The sequence below is a fragment of the Sodiomyces alcalophilus genome, assembly GCF_042370955.1.
Source record: "Sodiomyces alcalophilus JCM 7366 unplaced genomic scaffold ACRALscaffold_7, whole genome shotgun sequence".
In the NCBI taxonomy this organism is placed as follows: domain Eukaryota; kingdom Fungi; phylum Ascomycota; class Sordariomycetes; order Glomerellales; family Plectosphaerellaceae; genus Sodiomyces; species Sodiomyces alcalophilus.
Window position 1 is genome coordinate 1,061,432 of NW_027263538.1, and position 21,241 is coordinate 1,082,672.

The window sequence follows — 21,241 nt, forward strand, 5'->3', positions numbered from 1 at the left end:
CCTATTATCCACAGACTACAACCGGCCAAGTCACGCGGCCTCCCAAAGGCTACTGCGGAATGATCGCCTCCAGAAAACGGTACCGTTTACACGGCTGCACGTCCAGGCCCGTGCCTTTCCTCTGCATTTGAAATGCTCCGACCCTTGGCGACGTGGAGTGCGGCCCTGCTGTCTCCGAATAGCCACCCTCCGGTGAATGTGGTGTTGACGGAGGTGTAGAGGAACATAACGTCGAGACGTCGTCCATGGCCCGTCAGAGCAGCTGGATGCCTATCGTAATCTCCTTGCACACGGCTGCCCTGGTTAGAGTAAGGAGGGCTGTGGTGGTGTTCACCGCTCTTTAAAATGACAAAGATATCAATCTCATGGCATAGATAGCCATCTCGGACGAACTGCCGTATTAGCTATACCCTCTCCCAAAGAAGCCGTTTCCAATGCGAAACGAGCCATGAGCCCTTTCCACATTCGGTCCCCTGTTCCCAAGGTTCCGCCGCTGCAGTTGTTTCCCACAAAGTCCCTTGCCAAAGTCAGTGCGCTCTTGTCTTCCCCCTTTTTATCCGTTCCGCACACCCCTTTGCACCGGGACCAGCAATGAAGATCGTTCGTTTCGCCGCCGCGTTAACGGCCTGCCATGTCGATGAAACATTTCATCGCAGCAATATGCGTAAGGCTTCATGGTCCTTCGGCAACTCCCTCTTCCATGCATGAGAGAAGGCTGTCGTCTTTCCCCACAGCCAAGAATGCGAGCTTGTCGTAGGAAACGCACCGTACATACCTACATCTGCCGCCTCAAACTCGAGAGCCGACGGGATATGTACGTCCGCGAGCTTTATGCTCTAGCTCTGTCAAGGAGACTGGTGGCGCCTGGCTGGGTTGCCAAGTATCCGGCAGTCTCCTGACGTGCTGCGGACTGCCACTCTCCCCTCCCTCTTAGCACAAACGTCTTCCTCCCATGCCAGCGCTAGTACTGTAGGTCTATGGTACACCTATTGTTAGCCTGCCCTAGTTCAGGCCCGGAGATGCGCAGGGAACCCGACTTCTCCCTCTCGGCCCTACTAAAGAGGCTAGTCCTTGAAATGACTTCCCCTTCCAGACGTTGACCGACGCCTCACGACGTGTGTACCAGTATATACTCCTACCGCTCGCTAGATTTCTTACCGTCGAGTACTTCTGTGACCAGCGAGGTGGTATCTCGTTTGGGTTGCACGCATTGTGGGTGTCGAGCCACTTGGCGGTTGCCTTTTGCGAACCCCTGAGGGGCAAGGCATATATCAGAATCCGGGGGCCTATAGTGAGCCCCGCCACCCGAGATGAAGACACGTCCACCGGGCAAGGCAGCCATCGACAGGGAATCCCCCGAGGTACGTTGTACGCACCTTGTAGCACGTCCCTTGCCGTCGGCCAGGGCAAGGCTCGGAAAGGCCTACGTTGTAGAAGTTGTTTCTCCTACCCGCTTACCCGTCATCCCGACCCTGGCCTTGAACCGCCGAACCCGTGCCTCTAGAAGACACAGTGCCGTGCAATGTCTTTTAGCCGCTGTCACCAGTGCCGTGCCAAAAGCGTTTAACCGCTGTCATCCAGTGTTACCAAGTCATGGCGGATCATCGCTTCCCGGCCGACGAATGGCGACGCAAAAAAGAGACCGTCCGCTCCAGGAGAGTCACCGCCAGGCCGTTGTCCAAGTCCGCAGGAATGCAATGGACTGGGAGCTTACCGAGAAAGACAATATTACATGTATGCAAAACATAGAGACCAAAGCAAATAGAATTATAACAACAAACATAGGAGATGTTAAAAAAGAAGGGAAGGGAAGAATAAAAGAAGATGGAGAATCCAAAAGGCACAGAAGACATATCAAGACAAAAGGTCCTCCAAATCCATGCATGCAACCAAGCCGCGACACGTCCCCGATTCTATCTTAGCCCAGAAATTATTCTCCCCGTAGCCGGTTCCCAAGACACCTGACATGAAGTTCCCATTCGTAATGAAGCCTTGAGAGGTGTGTAGGAACTCCTCTCCCTAAAATGTGATGCCGCAACGATTCGATTTCGGTTAGTCGACGCTGCGCATGCCGCACCCGAGGAGGCTAAACGAACGCTGGGCGGAATTAATGGCCCACCAAGGGTATTAGAAGAAGTGTACAGTGAAGATGTGGTCGTAAAGTAAGAGTAACAAGCAGGTATATAGGTCCGTTGTCTATGTCATGATCGTCGAGGGGGAAGATTTATAAAGGAGAAACGAAAGAAAAAGAAAAGTTTCGGGGTATTTGGAAGACGAGAACAACTCGGCCCTCCGTAACTCAAGAGCGTGATGCCGAATTTGGAAGATTTTCGAAAAGCAAGGGATGAATCAGTCCCCTGCCTCTTTTGTTGCAGAGTCTTCTGAGGCGGGAGAGACTCTCCCCGTTCGGTGTATCTCCCGAACGAGAGTGTAAAAAGTGCCGTGGATTCTTGACGTATGATTATATGCCACGCAAAAGGACTGACAGTCGTTCTCGCCAGCGATGGGCTCCTCTGTATTACATGAGCTGGTGTGAGAAGTCGGTGTCCCCAGGCCCAGGCGCCGAAGCCCCTGGAGGGGACACTGATTGCTATAAAGGAGAGCCAAACAGCTCTTGAGCTCGGTCCTTGCAGGCCGCTGGTGTGAATCCGGCTCCGAGTTTATTGGCTACGATGCGCCACTTTTCGTTTTCATAATCGTGCAATGCGGCACGCAGCTTTTCGTCCTGAGGCGGCGGAGAGTGTAAGGTCAGCACGATCCACACCCACATGCGCACGCAGGCATACAGTGGCGCCGCAAAGCAGGGGACGAGGCAAGAAGAACGTACTGTTTCGTCTGTCCACTGGGTGGTCTTGGCCTTCAGTTTGGTGCAGTACCGGACCTGGAGTGTCCCTGAAGACCTCCCCGGGAAAAAGTCGGCAATTTGTTTCCAGGTGAGGTTCTTGTTTTCCTTCAAATCGATCAAAAGCTGGTCGTCCTCGGGCGTGAATTTGAGCTTGGGTCCCCTTGGTCTCGGTGCTGGCTGTGGCATTCCCGGCTGGCCCACGACGCTTGGGGCCCCACCGCCGCCGCCGCCTTCTCCTTCCCGTCTGGTCAGCTTGGAAGGTGGGCTCGTGACTGGTAGCCTGTGATGGTGGTGTGTCGGGGGATGAACGGCGGACTGCGCAGCAGCAGCTTCGGCATAGGCGGTTTCGAGAGGTGTTTGCTGCATGCTCTCGAGTTCGCTTTCTTCTAGATCCGCCATAGAAGGGATGGAGAGTTCGAGTTCGTCGGGATGGGGACGCTTCATACCGGAAGAAGGGTGCGCGTGAGCTGGCGGCGGGGCGGCCATGGACGGATACAGCGGTGCGACTACAGGCCCCGGCGCACCGTAGTGAGAGGTGGCCGCCAGGTGCCGGGCATGGCCCATCTGGGAAGGGTCTAGCATGACTTGTTGTTGCTGATGGTGGTGATGGTGAGGGTGGTGGTGGTGGTGTTGCGGCATGGCGTGATGGTGGGCCTGGTGGGCGCCAGGTGGTTCTGGTCCAGTGTGGTGAATCGACGCCCGGTGGTGGTGGTGATGATGATGCTGTTGTTGTTGTTGTTGCTGTTGCTGCTGTTGTTGTCCAGAGGCATCATAACCGTGCTGCTGATGGCTCTGCTCGGCCGGATGCGTGTCCTGTGCCGAGTAACCGACATTGTAGTCCCCTACCCGGTAGTTGCCCGCCAGCGTGTCTCCGAAACATCGGTCCCGCCAGAGCGAACCGCTCTGGACGGCCGCCGGGCTCTGAGTGGAAAGAATCGGAATTCCGAAGGCCCGCTCGAGCTGCGTCGTCGCCGATGGACGCGGGGCGTCGTTCGTCTTGCTGTTGTAGTTGTGTCCGAGTCGCTTGGCTGGCAGAACAGAATTGCAGAACCTGGATCGCTGAAGATGCTGTTGGCTGCCCGTAATAGGACCTGCTCGGCAAGACGACGATCGGGTGACCTCGAGTGAGCGTCACTGGCCGGGGATGGAACTGCTTCGCCGATCTGTATAGAGGGTTAGCTCAAATTCGGTTTGCCGTGCATTTTTTGCCCTTTTTTTTTCTGCTGTAGCTGGTTCACAGTAGTGAGGAAGGTGACTGGTGGTCGTAAAGGTCATAACTGCGGGATGCCTCGCTCGATACTATGAAGTGACAAGATGAATCCCACCCATGATGACAAGAGGGAGGACCATTCAAATGGGTGGACGTCGACGTGGCCATGCCACCTTATTGAGGGCCAGTTTGCCACTTGCGCTCTAAGCTCTCGGGATGTTCCTTACCTGATATGGTTCCTGGCTGTGTTTGGCACCTGGATATACAACGTAAACAATGGTAGATGGGTCGGGAGGATCGGGTGGGCTATATGTGGGCGAGGCTTGTTTATGATATAATATATAACCTTCCGATGTATCTTAATGAAAAGAGATTAGCGGCGGTGTGTGGGTGTGCGTGCAGTGAAGGTCGAGCAGACGAATTCTAGAGGAACCCCCCTTCTCAAGCTAGGTATTCGAGTTGGCGCATCAAGGTATGCTTGGTTCACTGCAGGCGAAAGTGTGGCCTGCTAAGACGTTCGGGTCTCCGGGTGGTGGGCTTGACTAGCCGCATATCGATGACAGTAGCATGAATTGGGCATCTTATGCCATTGACAGTCCTCCCAATGGGGAAGCAGGGAACCCTGTCAGTCAGCCGGAATGACACAAAAGAGGGAGAGGGCAAGGATGGGAGCAGGGTGTCAAAAGGGCCGGCATTGAGGTAGCTTCCGGGGATCCTGGATGGTCAGGGATAGCAAAAGGTCGAGAGGGAGTTGGGGGTTAACACGGCGGCCGCATGGAAGAATCAAAATAGCTACCCCAGACTGGTGGTGAAGGCAAAGTGAAACAAGCCTTTACTATGCAAGGAAGAACGAGAGCAAATCCGATGGAGAGCAGACACTGCGCCGAGACCACTCCGTGTTGTTCGTCCCCCCGGGAAGAGCAGTTCATCTGCTACAGTGGCATAAACCAGGTCGGGACAAGGGGGTTTCCCCACAGGTACTGGTACAACGTATGTACATGTGTCAAGAGGAGACATGAACTGGCAGTTGACCAAGAACAGGCCAGGGAGACGGATGGGGAAAATGAACAATTTGGGTGGACTGGACAGGTGGGTTTGGCTATATCAGGAGTGCGGAGGGTATAGCTGAACCAGGAAGTGAAGCGATTCCTCAACGCTAATAGGGCGAGGTGGGTGAAGAGGTCGAAAAGCTTGCAGAAAACGACCAAACTAGGCCTTAACGGTAACCGTATTGCCGAAGAGAGGACGGCAAGATGGCCCAAAGGAGAAAAGAAGGAGTGGGATCCATGGATTGGTCTGTGTTTTGTTTTCGTCCTTTTTCTTCTTTTTCTTTTTTCTCTTGTTTTTCTTTTCCTGCCAGGTTTGCTGGGTCAAAAAATTGATGAAGCCAAGGCCACTGGGATTCAGACTCGGACGCCACAAGCCGGGATCTGATCGGGACGTTGGAAGGGGGGCCGCCCCAACACGCGCCAGCTGACATAATGAGACGGATCCAGGGTCAGGCAGACAGGGAAGATGGACGACGGACCAGCACGGCGGGATGCCACATAGTATGTAAGTACAGGGCTCTGTCCTGAGGAGAATCGATGAGCCCCGGAGCGCACCGGGATGATGTAGCGCAATGTGGAAAAACAGCTAGACCAGATAGTAGTACTGAGTACGAAATCAGCCAAACTCTTGCGCAAAGTTTGCGTGACAACAGCCCGCAATGCATTGCAACCGTGAAATTTTGACGTGCAGGAGGGCAATGTCGGGATGGATGGCAGGTGATTACAACGTACATCGGGCAGTGTGGGGGACCAGGGGGTCCTGAAAAGAAGGGAGTTGGGGGGGTTCAGGGCGGTATGTAATTACGTTGTAGGCATTTCGTCCCTGCCAAGCAAGATATGGCGAACATGGAACGGGAAGTGTGGACTGCACGATGCTGTCGCTCGCTCATAGTTCGGGGGGAACGGACCTGAGGCTGTTGGGCGGCGGCTTGGAGAAACGTGGCGCACTAACGTTGTCAACAGGCCCGGCAACGGGATGCCCCAGGAGCAAGTGGCGCGCGATCGAGCCTACAGTGAGACAGACTCCGCCCCATTGCTCTAGCGTCGATGTACGTTGTATTCGTACGATGCATCGCGAAACCATGTCATGCCTGGACTCGATGGTTGGAATTTGAGGGTGCTGAATGGGCTCCGTCGGACTTTGTCATTGATGACAAGGCGGAGACGAGAAACGCGTGCGTTTCTGCATTGACTGTATGCGTGTGCGAAACTAGCAGAGGGAGAGTCGCATGAGCGTGCCTGTTTCACACAAGTTATCGGACAATTAAAAGGGGCGTGTTATGCGACCGGGTGGTCAATAATCCGACCTTCTCGAAGGCGGCAACGTGTTCTAGCGCTGCGTCCGCCCACGTTATGTGTCAGTCGTGGCGGAAAACGAAGGAATGAGAAACAACGTCGTCGCTTGATGAAGCAGGCCTGAGGACCCTGGCGCAATGCATCGGGAATGCCGTGAAAACGTCTAAATGATCCTGAAGTGGCCTGAAGTGTGTCAAGACGAGATGGTGAGGACGAGCTATGCGGCGAACCCGGAGTGGGGGCAGATATGTACGTTGTAGAGGCGGCGGAGATTACACAGCGACTGCGTGAAGGCGTGAAGATGGGAGTTGGATGGACTTGAGTGGAACTATTGGGGGAGGGTCTGGAGGACTGAAAAGAAGGACAGGATTTCATGCGTCTAGACGACTTGGTAGTGCCTTCTCTTCCTTTCTTGACAAGTACGTAATTACACAGTACGTACCTAAATGTTGAGCAAGTGATCGGGTCGTCCCTTCTTTGAGATGAAGCGTCTCGGGCAGGAGGCACCGGCTACGGCGTAGGTAGGAACGTGCTCCACAAGTAACTCACGATGTGAGGTACCTACAGTATGTACGCGTGTACCTGACTTTCAGTACGCAGAGTATTTATTTTGTAAAATTCGTCACGCGTGGATTTCAGCAACACTTCAACGGCAGGGGCGAGTGAGACATGCGGATACGCTAAACTCTAATTTGAAGTATTTTGACGGGGCAGCTGCCCACTGAACGGTTCGATGGTCCAACCTTCCCTAACCTACTAATTTCTACGCCGGGCTTTCGCTTTTGTCTACAGCGTAATCTCCTCGACTGGACCGGACCCAGCTCCGGGCCGGATGAGCCGAAGGACATTTGCACTACGATGTGTACGATGATGCTCATTAGATACTATCTTTCCCTTTTACGAATATGTCACCGAGCAGCTGGGATAAATGCTCTGTATCTTGCTGCGGCGTGGACATGACATGCTGTAGGTAATTACTCACTGACCCGGGCCTCCGAGGGGCGTCATCGTTCCGACCGATTGGGAATGCGTTCGTCTGCTGTCTTTTCACTCTCACAAACTGGCAAAGATATGGACCCCCAAAGATACCCTGCCAGCAACTTATATCCTTGGATCGCTAAAGATTGCCAATAGTCTTCCCTGCCTTGCCATGTCGAAGCACGTGCATCTCCACAGGTTCACGTCAACACGTCAAACGCGGCAATCGAATCGCGCGTTGTCCTTTATAACTGGCCTAACGGGACCCCCGGGCCGAGGCTGAGCGGCCGAGCTCGATGAAGAAATGACATTGTTTTGAAATGACATTGTTGTGCAAGCATTATTTGACCCAGAAATCATTTGCAGATCTTCATGCGCCCGGGCCATCAACATCTCCAACTTCTCGTTCGTCTACCTCGTCGACGTTCCCCGTCTATCACTTCACAGACTTGACCGGCGTCGTCACTGCTGATGCACATACCATAATTACGAAATGCCTGTCGCATGAAGGTGATCTCATCTTGTCCAATGCTCGATACAGGGTTGAGATCCAACAAGATGGCCTGCAGGCACAAGGCCAAGGCAATAACACCAGGGTAGGCAATCCAATGAGGAACCACCCATGCACTGCACTACCGGATCCCCTGCTCAGTCGTTATATTTTAATATTGGATTAATAGATCGGCACCGGGCTGACCTTGATCCTTCTCCGCCCCTTTTACTCACCCCACGATGCATGCGATCCATAGCCCTATCCGATAAACGACTGGACGACAGGATGACGCATGAACGCATGAAAGCAGATAATTTGGCGCGCTTCCAACACCAATTGCTCATCAATTGATAATCAGGAAACAACAGGCCTTTCGTCTTCACATTCCCAGAAGAAAAGCTCCCAAGACCCTGGATCCATCCATCATCCCGCCGTCCTGCACGAAGTATGCAGTTGGCAGACATTAGGGGAAGGAGATTTCCTGCATAAACTCGTCTTGCATATCACTTTCCACATCATTTCGCAGCAATTTACACAAACATGACAATTAGAACTCGAATTCGAAGCCGGGCGTTTCTACGTTGACCGTCGGAAGAACCTGCCGACTGTGTCGTGTACATTCTCTTACATCGTCAAGTGATGACTATCACGACCATGTGGCCGCCTCCGAGCCATGAAGATCATCGACACCTCTCTGAGCATAACCTCCATGGTCTGGTCAACATCCTTTCAGTCGGTCTCCAAACAGGACAGCCCCGTGCAGCAAGTCACCTCTTGCAACCAATGTTACCTGCTTAGCCTGCTAGGCATTAAGAGTCCATGATCAACTCCAGTTCACGACCCACGATGTACGCAACTCGAGAGGGTCTTTACCATCCCATTCAGTGATGACATGACAGTACAACGTCTTATATTCCCATGACAGTACTCCTACAAACCGCAAAACGCCAGTGCGGCCTGATCTCTTCCCACGACAGTCCTCCGCTCACCACCCTCACTGACCCACACGTATTACCCTGGGGAGAGGAACAACAGAAAGAATAAAAAGTACAGAAACTAATGGACAAGTGAAACAAAGTAAAAACGGAAATCTCGGTGTCCTCGTGCGCTCCTCAAATCAAGACGAATCATTTTTGTTCCGCTCCCTCCCGTAGTAATATCAACCTGCTCGAATCACACACACACATCTCTTGCATCTCTTTCGCCGCCAAAACGGAGAAGAACCGCCGCCCTGGGCGAATCTCGACGCTCTTAGGCAAAGTTGTCCGCCCGATCCACCCAGATATCCTCCAGCTCCGCAAAGCTGTGGAAATGAATCGGCCGATGCTGGTCGCTGTAGAACGGCAACGGCGTATCGAGCTTGACGTGCACCGGCTTCTTCTCCATCCCCGCAAACGCGCTGCCCATGAAGCTGTAGTTCCACTTGCCCGACTCGGGCACCAGGAAGAACCCGCGGAACCGCGGGCTGAGCAGCAGCTTGCGCTTGACCCCCATCGACGTCGTGAACCCCTGCGGCTGGTCGCTGTTGGTGTCCTTGTTCTCCGCGCCCCACTTGTACCCGCCCGGCGTCAGCCCCCACGCCGACAGCGACACCGACCCGGGCGTAAACGCAACCGCCACCGTGATCGTGTCGTTCTTGTCCCACGACGGGTGCTCGTCCAGCAGCCGCGCGTGCTCCGTCACGTCCGTCGCAGACATGTACGGCAGCTCCGACCCGGACATGGTGTGGATCACCCCGAGCGGCTCCATCGTCTCGAGGAACTCGTGCTGCGGGAGCTGCTGCGGCAGCTGCACGTTGCGCAGCCCGCCAATCTGCGGCATCATCACGATGCACTTGATCTCCTTGACCTGGTCGTTGTCCGGCACCGACGTCCCGTACAGGTACCCCGCGACCTGCACCCGGAGATCCGCAATCATGATGAACCGCTTGAGGATGTTGTTCGGCATCACGTACGTCATGTCGTCCACGTCGTCCACCGAAGACACGTAGATGTGGTTGGCCTTGGTGCGCAGGTTGGACGTCGCAATCGCCCGCGTCCGCCACTCCGTCTTGGACGCAAACGTCTGCTGCTCAAACTGCGACGTCGTCGTCACGATGATCTCCTCGCCGTGCACGTTCTGCGTCTTGGTCGTCACCGCCGTCAGCTGCTGCTGCTCCTGCTGCTGCTTCTCAATCTCCGCCGCCTGCTGCCTCTGCATCGACGGCGCCGAAATCTCCATCCCCAGGATGATGTCGCGCACTTCGCTGGTCGTCAGACTCGACACGTTGACGTTGTTCTTCTTGCCGTAGTCGTTGAGGATCAGGTCGCGGAGTTGCACTTCCACCTTGATCCAGTCCTCGTCCGACAGGCTCGGCCAGATGTGGTGCTCCTGCGTCACCACCGTCTTGTCCGGCCGGAGGATCAGCTTCGTCTTGTCCGGGTTGACGTGGAGCGCCCGGAGGATGAGGATCAGCCGGGAGAAGGCCGTGTACGACGACAGAGACTTGAGCCACTCGTCGTAGAGGTTGAACAGGACCATCTGCGGCTCCGTCGCCCGGAGGATCATGTCGCCCAGCTTCTCCACCTTCATCGCCGCCTGGAACGGAAGCTGCAGTTCGGACGCCCGGATCGAGATGTTGGGGAAGTCCAGGAGATGCACCTCCAGGGGATCGAGGAGGCCCTTTCGCGTCACGATGAGCTGCTTCGGCTGCTCCTCCACCGGCAGAGACCGGATGAGCGCCGCCACTTCCTCGGCCGTCTTCCACTTGGCCAGCTGTCCCAGACGCTTCTGTCCCGCCCAGACGCTCGTGTGGATGATCTTGAGGAAGAGCTGTCCCGTTCGGGGGTTGAAGATGAAGATGGCTCCGTTGATGGGCTTCGTCGTCAAGTTGCCCTCAAACGTCTTGTGGATCGTCACACGGTACACGTTGGTGTCGTCGATGAACAGCTGCGTCTGGTTGCTGAACAGCTCCGAGTAGTTCTGCGAGTTCAAAAACTCCTGCGTGTTCTCCGACGCGTAGAGCTGCAGGCCCTTGCGGATACGCTCACGCAGCACGTACAGCGCCGGGTTGGCCTTCATGATCTTGGCCATGGCCTGCTGGATGAGCACCTTGAGGCCGGGGAAGTACATGCCGTACGCCGAGTACAGGTTGTAAGCCAGGTCGATGCCGATCATCAGACCGGTGGCCGACGGGTAGATACTGGCGCTGTCCGTGGTGTAGTCGAGATACTTCGCCCGCGTGTAGCGCTCAATGTCGTGAGAGTCGTAGTCGCCGTACCGCAGCTGGACGTCGATCCAGAACTTGTTGGTCGTCGTCGGCTCGATCACATCCTTTGTGTCGTACAGCATGGATGGCCGAGTGACGTTCCACTTGTGGCTGGCGAAGAGCAGAATGTCCGCGCAAGAGCTGTTCATCTTGTACGACTTTCGAGGGTGGATCGTCTCCTTCTGGACCGTCTCGATGCCGAGAGACTCGAGCTCCTGATCGAAGACCTGACACAAGTCCATCACCACCGACTCGTGGATCTTCTGCCACAAATGGGCACGGAAGATCTGAATGAGCGAAATCTTGAGTGTGGGGATCTTGCCGTGCAGGAAAATGCCCGTCAAATCCAGCTGGACTTGGAAACCGACGTAAACGTTCGCCCGATTGATCGTCGGCGACCACCAGAGCGTGAAGCGACGGTTGGGGATCTGGTTCAGACCTGACCTCTGTGCGTTTGTCAACTTCTTGAACTTCATCGACTCCTCGAAACCACTGTTGTGGAGCACGAAGTAGTCGTGGCGGAGGTAGAGTTGGTCCTTGTCAACCCGGAACCCAGCCCATTCGGTCTCCGACGCCTCCAGCTCGATGTCCCGGATCGCGAAGCTGTGCGTCGGAGGATTGAGCCGCTCACAGGTCTGCTTTCGAAGCAGCAAGCAGGGAATCTCGGACAAGTTGCCGAAGATGTGCGCGACGAGGTGAGAGGACTTGTCCGTTTGCGTCGGGTTCCGCATGAGTCGCTCCATTGTCCGGACCTCAAATCCAAGAGACCGAGCAAGAGCAACTGTGTCCGAGAAGAGGCGGGAATGCAATTGCTTGCTCTGAGCGAAGCCAATCATGTTCTCCGTGTCGACGTACCAGCCGTCCGAGTCCAACAAGCCCGCAAGGACCGACAGACGAACAGCCCGAGAGTTCTGCATGTAGGAGGAAGGGATGTGTTTGCCGTCAGTCTGGGGGCCAGCCTGGCCATCAGAGAGCAGACCAAGCTTGCCGAGCGCGTTCCGAAGAACGTTCAAGCCAGAGCCTGGGCCAGAGGAGCCATCGTGTATGATCTGGTTGAGGAGTTGCTCCTCCTCGGTCTCCTCAAGGCTGCCGTAAGACCTCTGGCCGACCTTGAGCCGAACTTGGCGGGAACGCTGCGCTTCCTCGCCTGATGGCCATGTCTTCGGCTCCGCTTCCACCTCCTCCTCCAGGAACTCGAGAAGGTCGAGCTCGTCCTTCTCGACAATCCTTCCTGCAGCCAGACGGGGCTTGACGATGGTCTGACGAGAACGGGCCGCAGTAGCATCGGCGAGATGAAGGTCAAGCTCGCTGGCGTGGTTGACGATGAACTCGCGAACGTCGGCTTCACGGTTCGAGCTGACCGTTGTGCTGTTCTTGTTGCCGTCGCCAAGCCAGAGACCAAGGAAGTAGGGGTTGAATTGAACAGCCTGGTCTGGCAGCTCATACCCGGGACTGCGGAAAAGACGATGCTTGCTCTTCTCCTTGTTGCCGAGGGCTGCAAACTCCGCCGCCGTCATCTCGACAGTGTCGTATCGATCCACGGGACCATCGCCGTTGACCTCATCCTTTGCATGGCCTGAGCCCTTCTCCCGATGGAGGACGAGGATGTGGTTGGGAGTGACGACGAGATCCTCCTGGTGACCTCCCATCCTGATGCGGTAGAGGCGCTCCTTACCACTCACGATGTTGAAGGCGCGACGAGGCCCTCCGTCGGGTCCGAGAAGCAGGTCACCTTCCTTGACATCCTCGACGGCGATCTTGCTGCCGTCATGACGCAGCAGCATGGTGCCCTTTGCAAGACAGGCCTTCTCCCAGAACAAGCCCTCCCAGGACGGGAACCCGGTCGCCTTGAAGAGAGTGTGCTCCAAGATCGTCTCGACACCACCCAGCGCCTGGATGACATCGGTCCGGTAAGCGTTGAGGTTCCACAGCTTGCCATCGTGTCTCTGGCTCGTCCACCAGAACGGGTGGTTCTTCATCATCTGGTAGATCCTAAACTCGGCGCGAGCCCGGAAGCCCTTGTCGAAGCTCAGCGTGCTGCGGTCCTTCTGGAAGAGGGTGTTGATCCGAGGCAAGCCACGGTCCCAGCTATCTTCGAGATCCTCGAGCGTCAGGCGACGGTTTTGCTGGTTGGCCTCCATGCGCTTCTGGGCGTACTCGGTCCAGACGCGCTGGGAGTCGATGAACTCGGCTTCCCAAGGGATGATGTACCGGAAGATGTTGGGAATCAGCGTCTCCTCATCATGCGTCATACCGGCTCGGTAGTGGGTGATGCCGGCGTCCGTCTGCTTCGACCACCGCTTGTCGCTGGCCGGGATGAGAATGTGAGAGCCCGAGATCATACCAAGACCGCCCAGTTCCTTGGGCGTGTAGAACACAGCAGGGGGGAATCGGGAAGGCATCTTGGAGTTCAGCCCAATCTTGACACGCGTCTGGATCTTCGTCTCGCACTTGACGATGGTGTCCAAAAGGTCGACGGTCGAGACCGCAGCCTCGCGGTAGTACGTGAACAGAGCGATGAGAGCCGTGTTCCATTTGTTCGCAATCTTGGTGAACGTCGTCGACCCGGAGGACATGAGGATCTGCCGAATCCTATTGTTGAACTTCTGGATGTCTTCCTCGGTCACTTGCAAGAAGGCATGGGCCGTCCGTTCCTTGGTCGTGTTGTCGACCAGCGACCAAACGCTGTCTTTGACGGGGAACTCGTCGTTCTGGTTGCGAATCTTCGGAAGTAGGCGCACCTCGAAGCCGCACATGGAGAAGAGAAGGTTGGGATTGTCACGGCTGTAGACACTGACGAAGCTGTCATCCCACTCGATGGTCGTGATGGATCTCGGGAGGCGGTTCTTGAGATCCCAGAAGACGGCTCTGCCGAGATTCACGTCGTGCCTCATGAGGCGCATGCGCGAGTCCCTGGGCCAGCACTTCTTGCTCTTGTAACCAATGACGTTCTCAAAGTTCGGGTCGGGCTGCTCCGTGAGGAACCTCTGGATGAGATCCCGCGACTCGTCCGCGGTGAACCGGAGGAAGACCCAAATCTTGTCGATATAACGCGTGTAGAGACGAATGGGATGTCGCGTCTCCGTCTCCTTGTCGCGGAACTGCAAAAAGTCGTTGGGACTCTGAGGAGGGCCAGCAATTTCGCTCGCCCTCTGGGGTCCGAGCAAGAGCAGGTCCAGAACCAGGCCGTAGTACTGGAACACAAAGCCGGAGAACTGCAGACCACGAATCATGCCGTAGCTGTTGACGTGGTTCATGTCCTTGTACGTCAGCTGGACATTGTTCTTGGCCGTGATGTAGTCGGCAAGATTGTGGTCCATGATCAGCCGGAGCAACGAGTTGAGAAGCGTCAGCTCAATCTTCTCGTACACCTTGGACAACTCCGTCTCGATCAAGACGTTGCATTCGCCGTTCTCGCTCTCCCAGACCTTGTCGAGATTGTTGATGCCCTGGGCCCATTTATAGACAAGCAGGGGCGGCACTTCCGAGTCGGACGGCTTGATCCACGCCGGGAACAGATGCCGTTGATCGGCCTGATACCAGAGGTACTGATCCAGGTAAGCGTCGCTGATCTTCTCGATGGGCTCGACATCGTAAACGGGGTTGATGGTGCTGTAGTTGTCGTTCATGTCGATCCCGACCTCCTTGAAGGCCCGCTGGGTAAGCAAGAAGCGCTTGATGCGCTCCAGCGTGGTGCCCGGGCTGTCGTATGCCTGTTCGATCAGAGCCAGCTCCTCGCGCTGACTCTGGTTCAAGCGCCCCTTGACCGAGTACGCTTCGCGCAGCCTCTCCAGGGCGAGAATGAGGATCTTGGTGTCATGCTTGTACGACACGCTGGGGAAGGGGATGGGGGAGAACTTGCGGGACTCCAGCCAATGAACGGTGGTGGTGTAGATGGCGACGGCTTCTTCCGAAGAGACATACGGTCCGTCCTTCATGTGGTTGTGCTGGCGCTCCTGCTCGGCCTTGAGCCAGAGTCGGGTCAGGCGTCCGACGTTCTTCTTTGCTACCGTCTTGTCGACAGTGGCACCGCGGCGAATGCGCTCTCGGTTGTAATGCGCGACCGAGATCCACCAGTCTGCCTTGGCCTTGACGTAGCGCAGAATGATGTTCTCGATGGGCGCTGGCAGTCCGGGCACCTTCCAGGGAATGTTGCTCTTCCAGCACCGCCACGCCTCCGACAAGTGCTGGAGAACCGTGTTGACCTTGTTCTGCTTGATGCCCTCCGGCATCATGTCCATCAGGTCGGCCATGACGGAGGCGCGCAGTTCAAGATCGAAATGAGACTCCACACGCTGCTTGGTGACCGTCTTGGCGACGCCCTTGCTGTGTCGACCTTCAAACTGACGCGACAGCAGGTTGCCCAGCCACCGTTCGAGGAGAGGAATGATGCCCCTCATGAAGAAAATCCATACCCGCCAGGCCGGGGCCCAGAAACCGCAGCCGGGACCCTTGCCGACGGGACCAGCGTTGAAGCGGTAGTAGATCAAGTGCTTCAGATCCTTGCACGATCGGATCTGATGCATCAGCTTGTACTTGTACCGGTACATGCCGGTCAACTGCCCGACGTGGTTGAAGGCATAGAGAATACCGTCGGCGAGCTGGAAGGGGTCAATGTTACCGAGGCGATACTGCACTTGGGCATCGACGATCAGTTTGGTCAGACGAAGGATTTCACGCATGAGATGGAAGGCGTTGCCGAAGCGAGACTTTTTGCGTTCCTTGGTTGTCAGGGTCTTGACAGGCTTCAGGTTGAAGTTGTAATCGAGGTGGAGGTATGTGAGGTTCTTGCGATGGATGAGAAGGTTGAGCATGTTGAAGCCCTGCCGGCAGACCTGCAACCCGGCCTCGACCCAGTCGATGGTCGTCTGCTGGAAGAACTTGGTCTGTTTCAGACTCCGCATGAGGTTTTGCTTCTTCTGGGACTTGGGCGGCTTCTTGTGCAGCTCGTTGAGGACGTAGTTCTTCAAGAGTTTCTGGTACGACACCCTAACCTTGACGGGTGGCCGGTCGCTTGGCGGATGCTCGAGATACCAGTGCTTGATGAGGGGAACGTCCTGGGCGCGCACCATCCTGCCGGACCGATGGTTGAAGGGGAAGGGAGCCCACCAGAGCTCGATGGCCGCCGCGGTGTCATCGTTGAACAGCTCTTCGTCGGCAAGGAACGGCTCGACCCCAGCAGGAAGTTGGAACGCGTCTTCTTCGTCCTCCTCATTGTTACCCGGGCCGAACAGCTCATCTTCGTGACTGACACTGAGATTCTTGGGTGCCACGGAACGAGAAGAGATGGGGTTGATCCGGTGATCAAAGTGGAAAGCCGGAAGATCGGGGTTGTAGGACCGCTTGAAGACGACCTGCGGGTAGGAATGCCAGGCGAGGTGGACGCTTCTCGGGAGCGAGTTGTAGAGATAGGGATACGCGACGCGGTATTCGGTACGGATGGGGTTGCGGAAGATGATGCGATCGATGGCGTTGAACTCGCCAAAATCCTCGTCGTTGGGGTCGATGTCCTTGTAGAGGGGTTCGAAGCGCGGCCCGCCGGGAAGAGCGACATTCAGAGCCTTGCCAGTCAGGAAGCTCTTGAGGTCGAAGAGGTAAGAGTAGTTGGGGTCGACAACGTCGGAGACGAGAGGCCGACTGAGGCGGAAGAGTGTGGCCATCTGGGCCAGGTTCAGATTCCAGGTCCGGTAGCTGGGACCATTGACATGTTCGGTATCCAGCAACGGCCTGTGGTCGTAGAACCACTCGTATACGGCGGCGTCTTCGTCCTCGTTGAGCTCCATCTGAATGGGTTCGGCGGGCTCGACATCTTCGAGGTTCTCGGACCAAGACAGCGGAGGTTCTTCGTCGTCAAAGGGGGGGAAGCGCATCCGCTTGAACAAGCGCCTGTCTGCTTTTTCTTTGCGCATAAAAGTCCACATCATGGCCCACTGTGCAAAGAAGACGGGCTCGATGACCCGAGGCGTCTCGTTCACCAAGGTCAGGCATCCGTTGACATGGTAGAGCACCTTGACCTCTCTCGCCGACTCCCACGGCATGGGCATATTCTCGAATAGCTTCAACACTGCGTGGGGCATAAACTTGAGGGCACCCAGATAACTTCGCTTGTCGCTTGTGTATTTTTTCTGGGAGACGTCGCCGATGTCCTTGACGATCTTGCGCAGATGCTCGGGCGGCATATCCGCCTTTTGGGTCTCGACGAAGCCGCCCCGGCGCTTCTCACCAAAGCGGGCGCGCTGGTCTCGCAGCCATTCCGTCTTCTTCTGGGCAAACTTGGCGATATGAGGGTCGGCTGGCGGCCGGTAGCCGGGAGGAGGTGGTGCGGGTGTCGATGGTGGAGGGGGGAGTGACGATGATGGAGGGGGCGGCGGGGGAGGGGGAGGACCCCAGCCCGGAGGAGGAGGAGGAGGCGGAGGAAGTGAAGACATTTCGGCTCGGAGCTTCAGAGTGTCGTCGCTCGCAGCATCGAGATGAGGCGTTAAACTTGATCAGTCGCGTCGCGACTTTTCAAGACGCGCAGTATCGAATTCAGTCGGCGGGCGGGCAGTTGGCAATTAAAGAGCTCAGATGGTGCTCGGTTGGATAATAAGACAATGGCGTACAGCCATACAAAGTCCCGGCGATGACTGTCGCGATGATACCTTCACGATATGATGTTGTTGATGAGGTTCTTTGGGAGGTTGAACGCATCATATTTTTTTCTGGGGCGACGTTCAGCAGGAGGAAGAAGTAAGGCTAAACTGTTTCTGGACGTACTATCACGTGATTTAATGCGTGACTTGTGACGTGACTCATATTAGTCATAAAGTGGAGTGGTGGGGGCAAATATGTTTGCCACCCGGCAGATTATGTAAGTATTGCCTGTTGCCAACTGGCAGCCAGGTGAAGTTCGCTAAGCCCCAGAAAAAAAAGTAAAATAACCAAATCCCCCACCAGAAAATCAAAATCAAAATCTGCTGCAACGGTGTGGCCCCTCCTTGGTTAATCTATCTCGCTTTTCGAGCAACCAAGCGATTTCCATCGACGCAAGACCAAAAAGGAACACCTCTCAACTCGACGCCATTGAAATAATTTAAATACCCAAAAGAACGAGTCGCCAATATGTCCAAGTTCTTCCGTGGCGGTGACGACAGCTCGTCCGAGAGCTCGTCTGACGAGGAGGAGCTCTACTCCGAGGAGGAGGAGGAAGAGCAGGTTCACGACGATTCCGATGAGGACGATTCCGATGACGATGATGAGTCGGAAGAAGACTCCAGCGATGATGATGGAGAACCCAAAGCAGGTGCCTCGCGTTTCCTTCGCGATGCCGATTCAGACAGCGATGAAAGCGAAGACGACGAGCGAGTAAAGGTCAAGAGCGCAAAGGATAAGCGCTTCGAGGAGATGGAGGCTACCATCAAGCTCATCGAGAATGGCCAGAAGAACGGAGACTGGGCTTCCATCTCGTCAGGTGAGCATACTTGAATGCAATCGGGTTTTTTTTTTTTTTCTGCTAACGGTTTTTGCCTCAGAATTCGACAAGCTCAACCGTCAGGTTGCCAAGATCCAGGAAGGCAGGAAAACTCCCAAGCAATACATCAGGACGATTGCCGAACTGGAAGATTACATGAATGAGGCCGTGGCCAAACAAAAGGTCACGCCCAAGAAGATGAATGCCACGGCGGCCCGAGGATTGAACGCGGTCAAGCAGAAGATCAAGAAGATCAACAAGGATTACCAGGCGCAGATCGACGAGTACCGCGAGGACAATGACGCCTTTATGGATTCTTCGGATGAGGAGGAGGTGGCGCCTAAGCCGGCCAAGGTGGTGCGCATCGCCGACTTGGCCCAGCAGATGGACGACGACATTGAGGGCTTTGCGACGGTAGGAAAGGGAGGAAAGGCGCTCCAGTTCACTCCCGAGAGCATCTTCAAGCACCTGCGCACCATCCTCGAGACGCGTGGCAAGAAGAACACCGACCGGCAGGAGCAGATCAAGGTGATGGAGAAGCTCAACGAGGTGGCCAACACGCCGTACCAGAAGATTCGCGTACTCCTCACGCTCATCTCGACGCGGTTCGACCTCGGCACCGGCGGGGCCACGTCGATGCCTCTCGACCATTGGAAGGCGGCCGAGGCGGAAATGACTACTCTTTTCGAGATTCTCGAGACCAACACCGAGTATGTCGTGCTGGAGAACGCCGAAGAATGGGAGGACGACGAGAAGCCGCCGACGCTGGAGAAGGGCCAGAAGTACATCAAGGTGCCCGGCAGCATGGTTTCCTACGTGGAGCGGCTCGACGACGAGCTGACCCGATCGCTCCAAAACATCGATCCTCACACATCCGAGTACATTGAGCGGCTAACGGACGAGAGTTCGCTGTACAACATTGTCGTTCGCTGCATGCTGTACTATGAGTACCTTCACAAGCAGGGCGACCTCGACATTCCTCAGGAGAGCATTAACCGTATCATCATGCGGAGACTGGAGCATGTCTACTTTAAGGTATGGCGGAACGTGACGAGCTGATCCGTAGATGTTTCTTGGGCTAACTTTTTTTTTCCCCCTTGCAGCCCGCTCAAGTTATCAAGATCCTCGAGGACAGCGCATGGAAGTCTGCACCCGCCACGGCCGAGTCGACCATCACCCCTCGCTCGCAGACGCCCGAGGCCAGCAACCTGGTGACTGTGCTCTGCACGTACCTCTTCAGCCACGCCGAAGGCATTCTCCGAGCGCGCGCCATGTTGTGCCAGGTGTACTTTTTGGCCCTGCACAACGAGTACTACAAGGCGCGCGACATGCTGCTCATGTCTCACCTGCAGGAGAACATTCCCAACTTTGACGTGCTCTCCCAGATCCTGTATAACCGGACGCTCGTCCAGGTCGGGTTGTGCGCGTTCCGACAGGGACTCGTGTACGACGCGCAGAACACACTCCAGGAGATTTGCGGCAGCGGTCGGCAGAAGGAGCTGTTGGCACAGGGCGTCATGATGCAAAGGTATAGCCAGGTGTCGCCGGAGCAGGAGAGGCTGGAGAAGCAGCGACAGCTGCCGTTCCACATGCACATCAACCTCGAGCTCTTGGAGTGCGTGTACCTCACGTGCAGCATGTTGCTGGAGATTCCCGTGCTGGCGCAGACGGGCTCGTCGCCGGACATCAGGAAGCGCAACATCAGCAAGACGTACCGGCGGATGTTGGAGTACCACGAGCGACAGATCTTCACGGGCCCGCCGGAGAACACGCGCGACCACGTGATGCAGGCTTCCAAGGCGCTCGCGGCGGGCGACTGGAAGAAGTCGACGCAGTTCATCCACAACATCAAGATTTGGGAGCTCATGCCCAACGCGGAGGAGATCAAGACGATGCTCTCCAAGCAGATCCAGGAGGAGGGCCTGCGGACGTACCTCTTCACGTACGCGCCGTTCTACGACACGCTGGCGGTGGAGACGCTCAGCGGCATGTTCGAGCTGGAGGCGAGCAAGGTGATGGCGGTGGTGAGCAAGATGATCAGCCACGAGGAGCTGGCGGCGTCGCTGGACCAGGTGACGTCGACGGTGATCTTCCGCAAGGGCGTGGAGCTCAGCCGCCTGCAGAGCCTGGCGCTGACCATGTCGGACCGGGCCAGCTCGCTGATCGAGACCAACGAGCGGACGCTGGAGCAGCGGACGCAGGGCACGAGCAACGCGTTCGAGCGGCAGGGCGGCCGCGGGCGGGGCGGTGGTCGGGGAGGAGGATACAGGGGACGGGGCGGTGGCCGGGGCGGCGGCCACATGCAGCGGCAGGCGGGCGGGACGCAGTTCACGGGCGGCGCGCTGGGAGCCGCGGTGCGAGGCTGAACAGTTTAGCTTCTCCGAATTGCCACACAAACTGGGTTTCCCTAGTGTCCCGGATTCTTCTCTGTTCTCTTTTTTTCCCCTTCCCTTGGTCTCTCTGTGGTTTCTGTGCATCAGGATTAGGGGTCACATTTCGTGGGGCGTGGTGCGGCCTGAGAGGGATCGGAGGAATGGCCCCTGGTCCCCCTGGAAAAAATGTGTCTAGGATTTCTCTTTTCTTTGCTTTTGACAGGTAGCTTCACGGAATAGAGGCTCTCAGAATGCATCAGGGTTGACGACATGTCATGAGTCGTGAATGCTACTGGGTCAA

At 56.1% G+C, this 21,241-nt stretch overlaps 4 protein-coding genes across 4 annotated transcripts; 2 read left to right on the top strand and 2 right to left on the bottom strand.

Moving 5' to 3' along the window:
• Nucleotides 1-2,590: 2,590 nt before the first annotated feature.
• Nucleotides 2,591-3,874, bottom strand: ACRALDRAFT_1072176 (uncharacterized protein; the record flags this gene model as incomplete). Its single annotated transcript, XM_071017944.1, has 1 exon — nucleotides 2,591-3,874. A coding segment is annotated over one exon (1,284 nt), but the record flags the coding sequence as incomplete, so codon positions are not given.
• Nucleotides 3,875-4,159: 285 nt separating this feature from the next.
• On the top strand, nucleotides 4,160-4,482 carry ACRALDRAFT_2021724 (uncharacterized protein; the record flags this gene model as incomplete). The annotated part of the gene is made up of 3 exons (XM_071020070.1): nucleotides 4,160-4,300; nucleotides 4,339-4,367; nucleotides 4,458-4,482. The coding sequence occupies 3 exons, from the start codon at nucleotides 4,160-4,162 to the stop codon at nucleotides 4,480-4,482; spliced, it is 195 nt and encodes a 64-aa protein (XP_070872329.1).
• A 4,055-nt stretch (nucleotides 4,483-8,537) lies between these two features.
• On the bottom strand, nucleotides 8,538-17,780 carry ACRALDRAFT_1065379 (uncharacterized protein). Its single transcript, XM_071017141.1, has one exon. The coding sequence runs from the start codon at nucleotides 17,544-17,546 to the stop codon at nucleotides 9,123-9,125; it is 8,424 nt and encodes a 2,807-aa protein (XP_070872330.1). The 5' UTR covers nucleotides 17,547-17,780; the 3' UTR covers nucleotides 8,538-9,122.
• A 439-nt stretch (nucleotides 17,781-18,219) lies between these two features.
• Nucleotides 18,220-20,934, top strand: ACRALDRAFT_2111346 (uncharacterized protein; the record flags this gene model as incomplete). The annotated part of the gene is made up of 3 exons (XM_071023516.1): nucleotides 18,220-18,568; nucleotides 18,630-19,603; nucleotides 19,672-20,934. 3 exons carry the CDS (start codon nucleotides 18,220-18,222, stop codon nucleotides 20,932-20,934), a joined length of 2,586 nt encoding a protein of 861 aa, XP_070872331.1.
• Between the last annotated feature and the right edge of the window lie 307 nt (nucleotides 20,935-21,241).

What these genes read in the sequence shown, in the direction of transcription:
- ACRALDRAFT_1065379 (XM_071017141.1), bottom strand. Translation starts at nt 17,546, where the DNA reads ATGTCTTCACTTCCTCCGCCTCCTCCTCCTCCTCCGGGCTGGGGTCCT.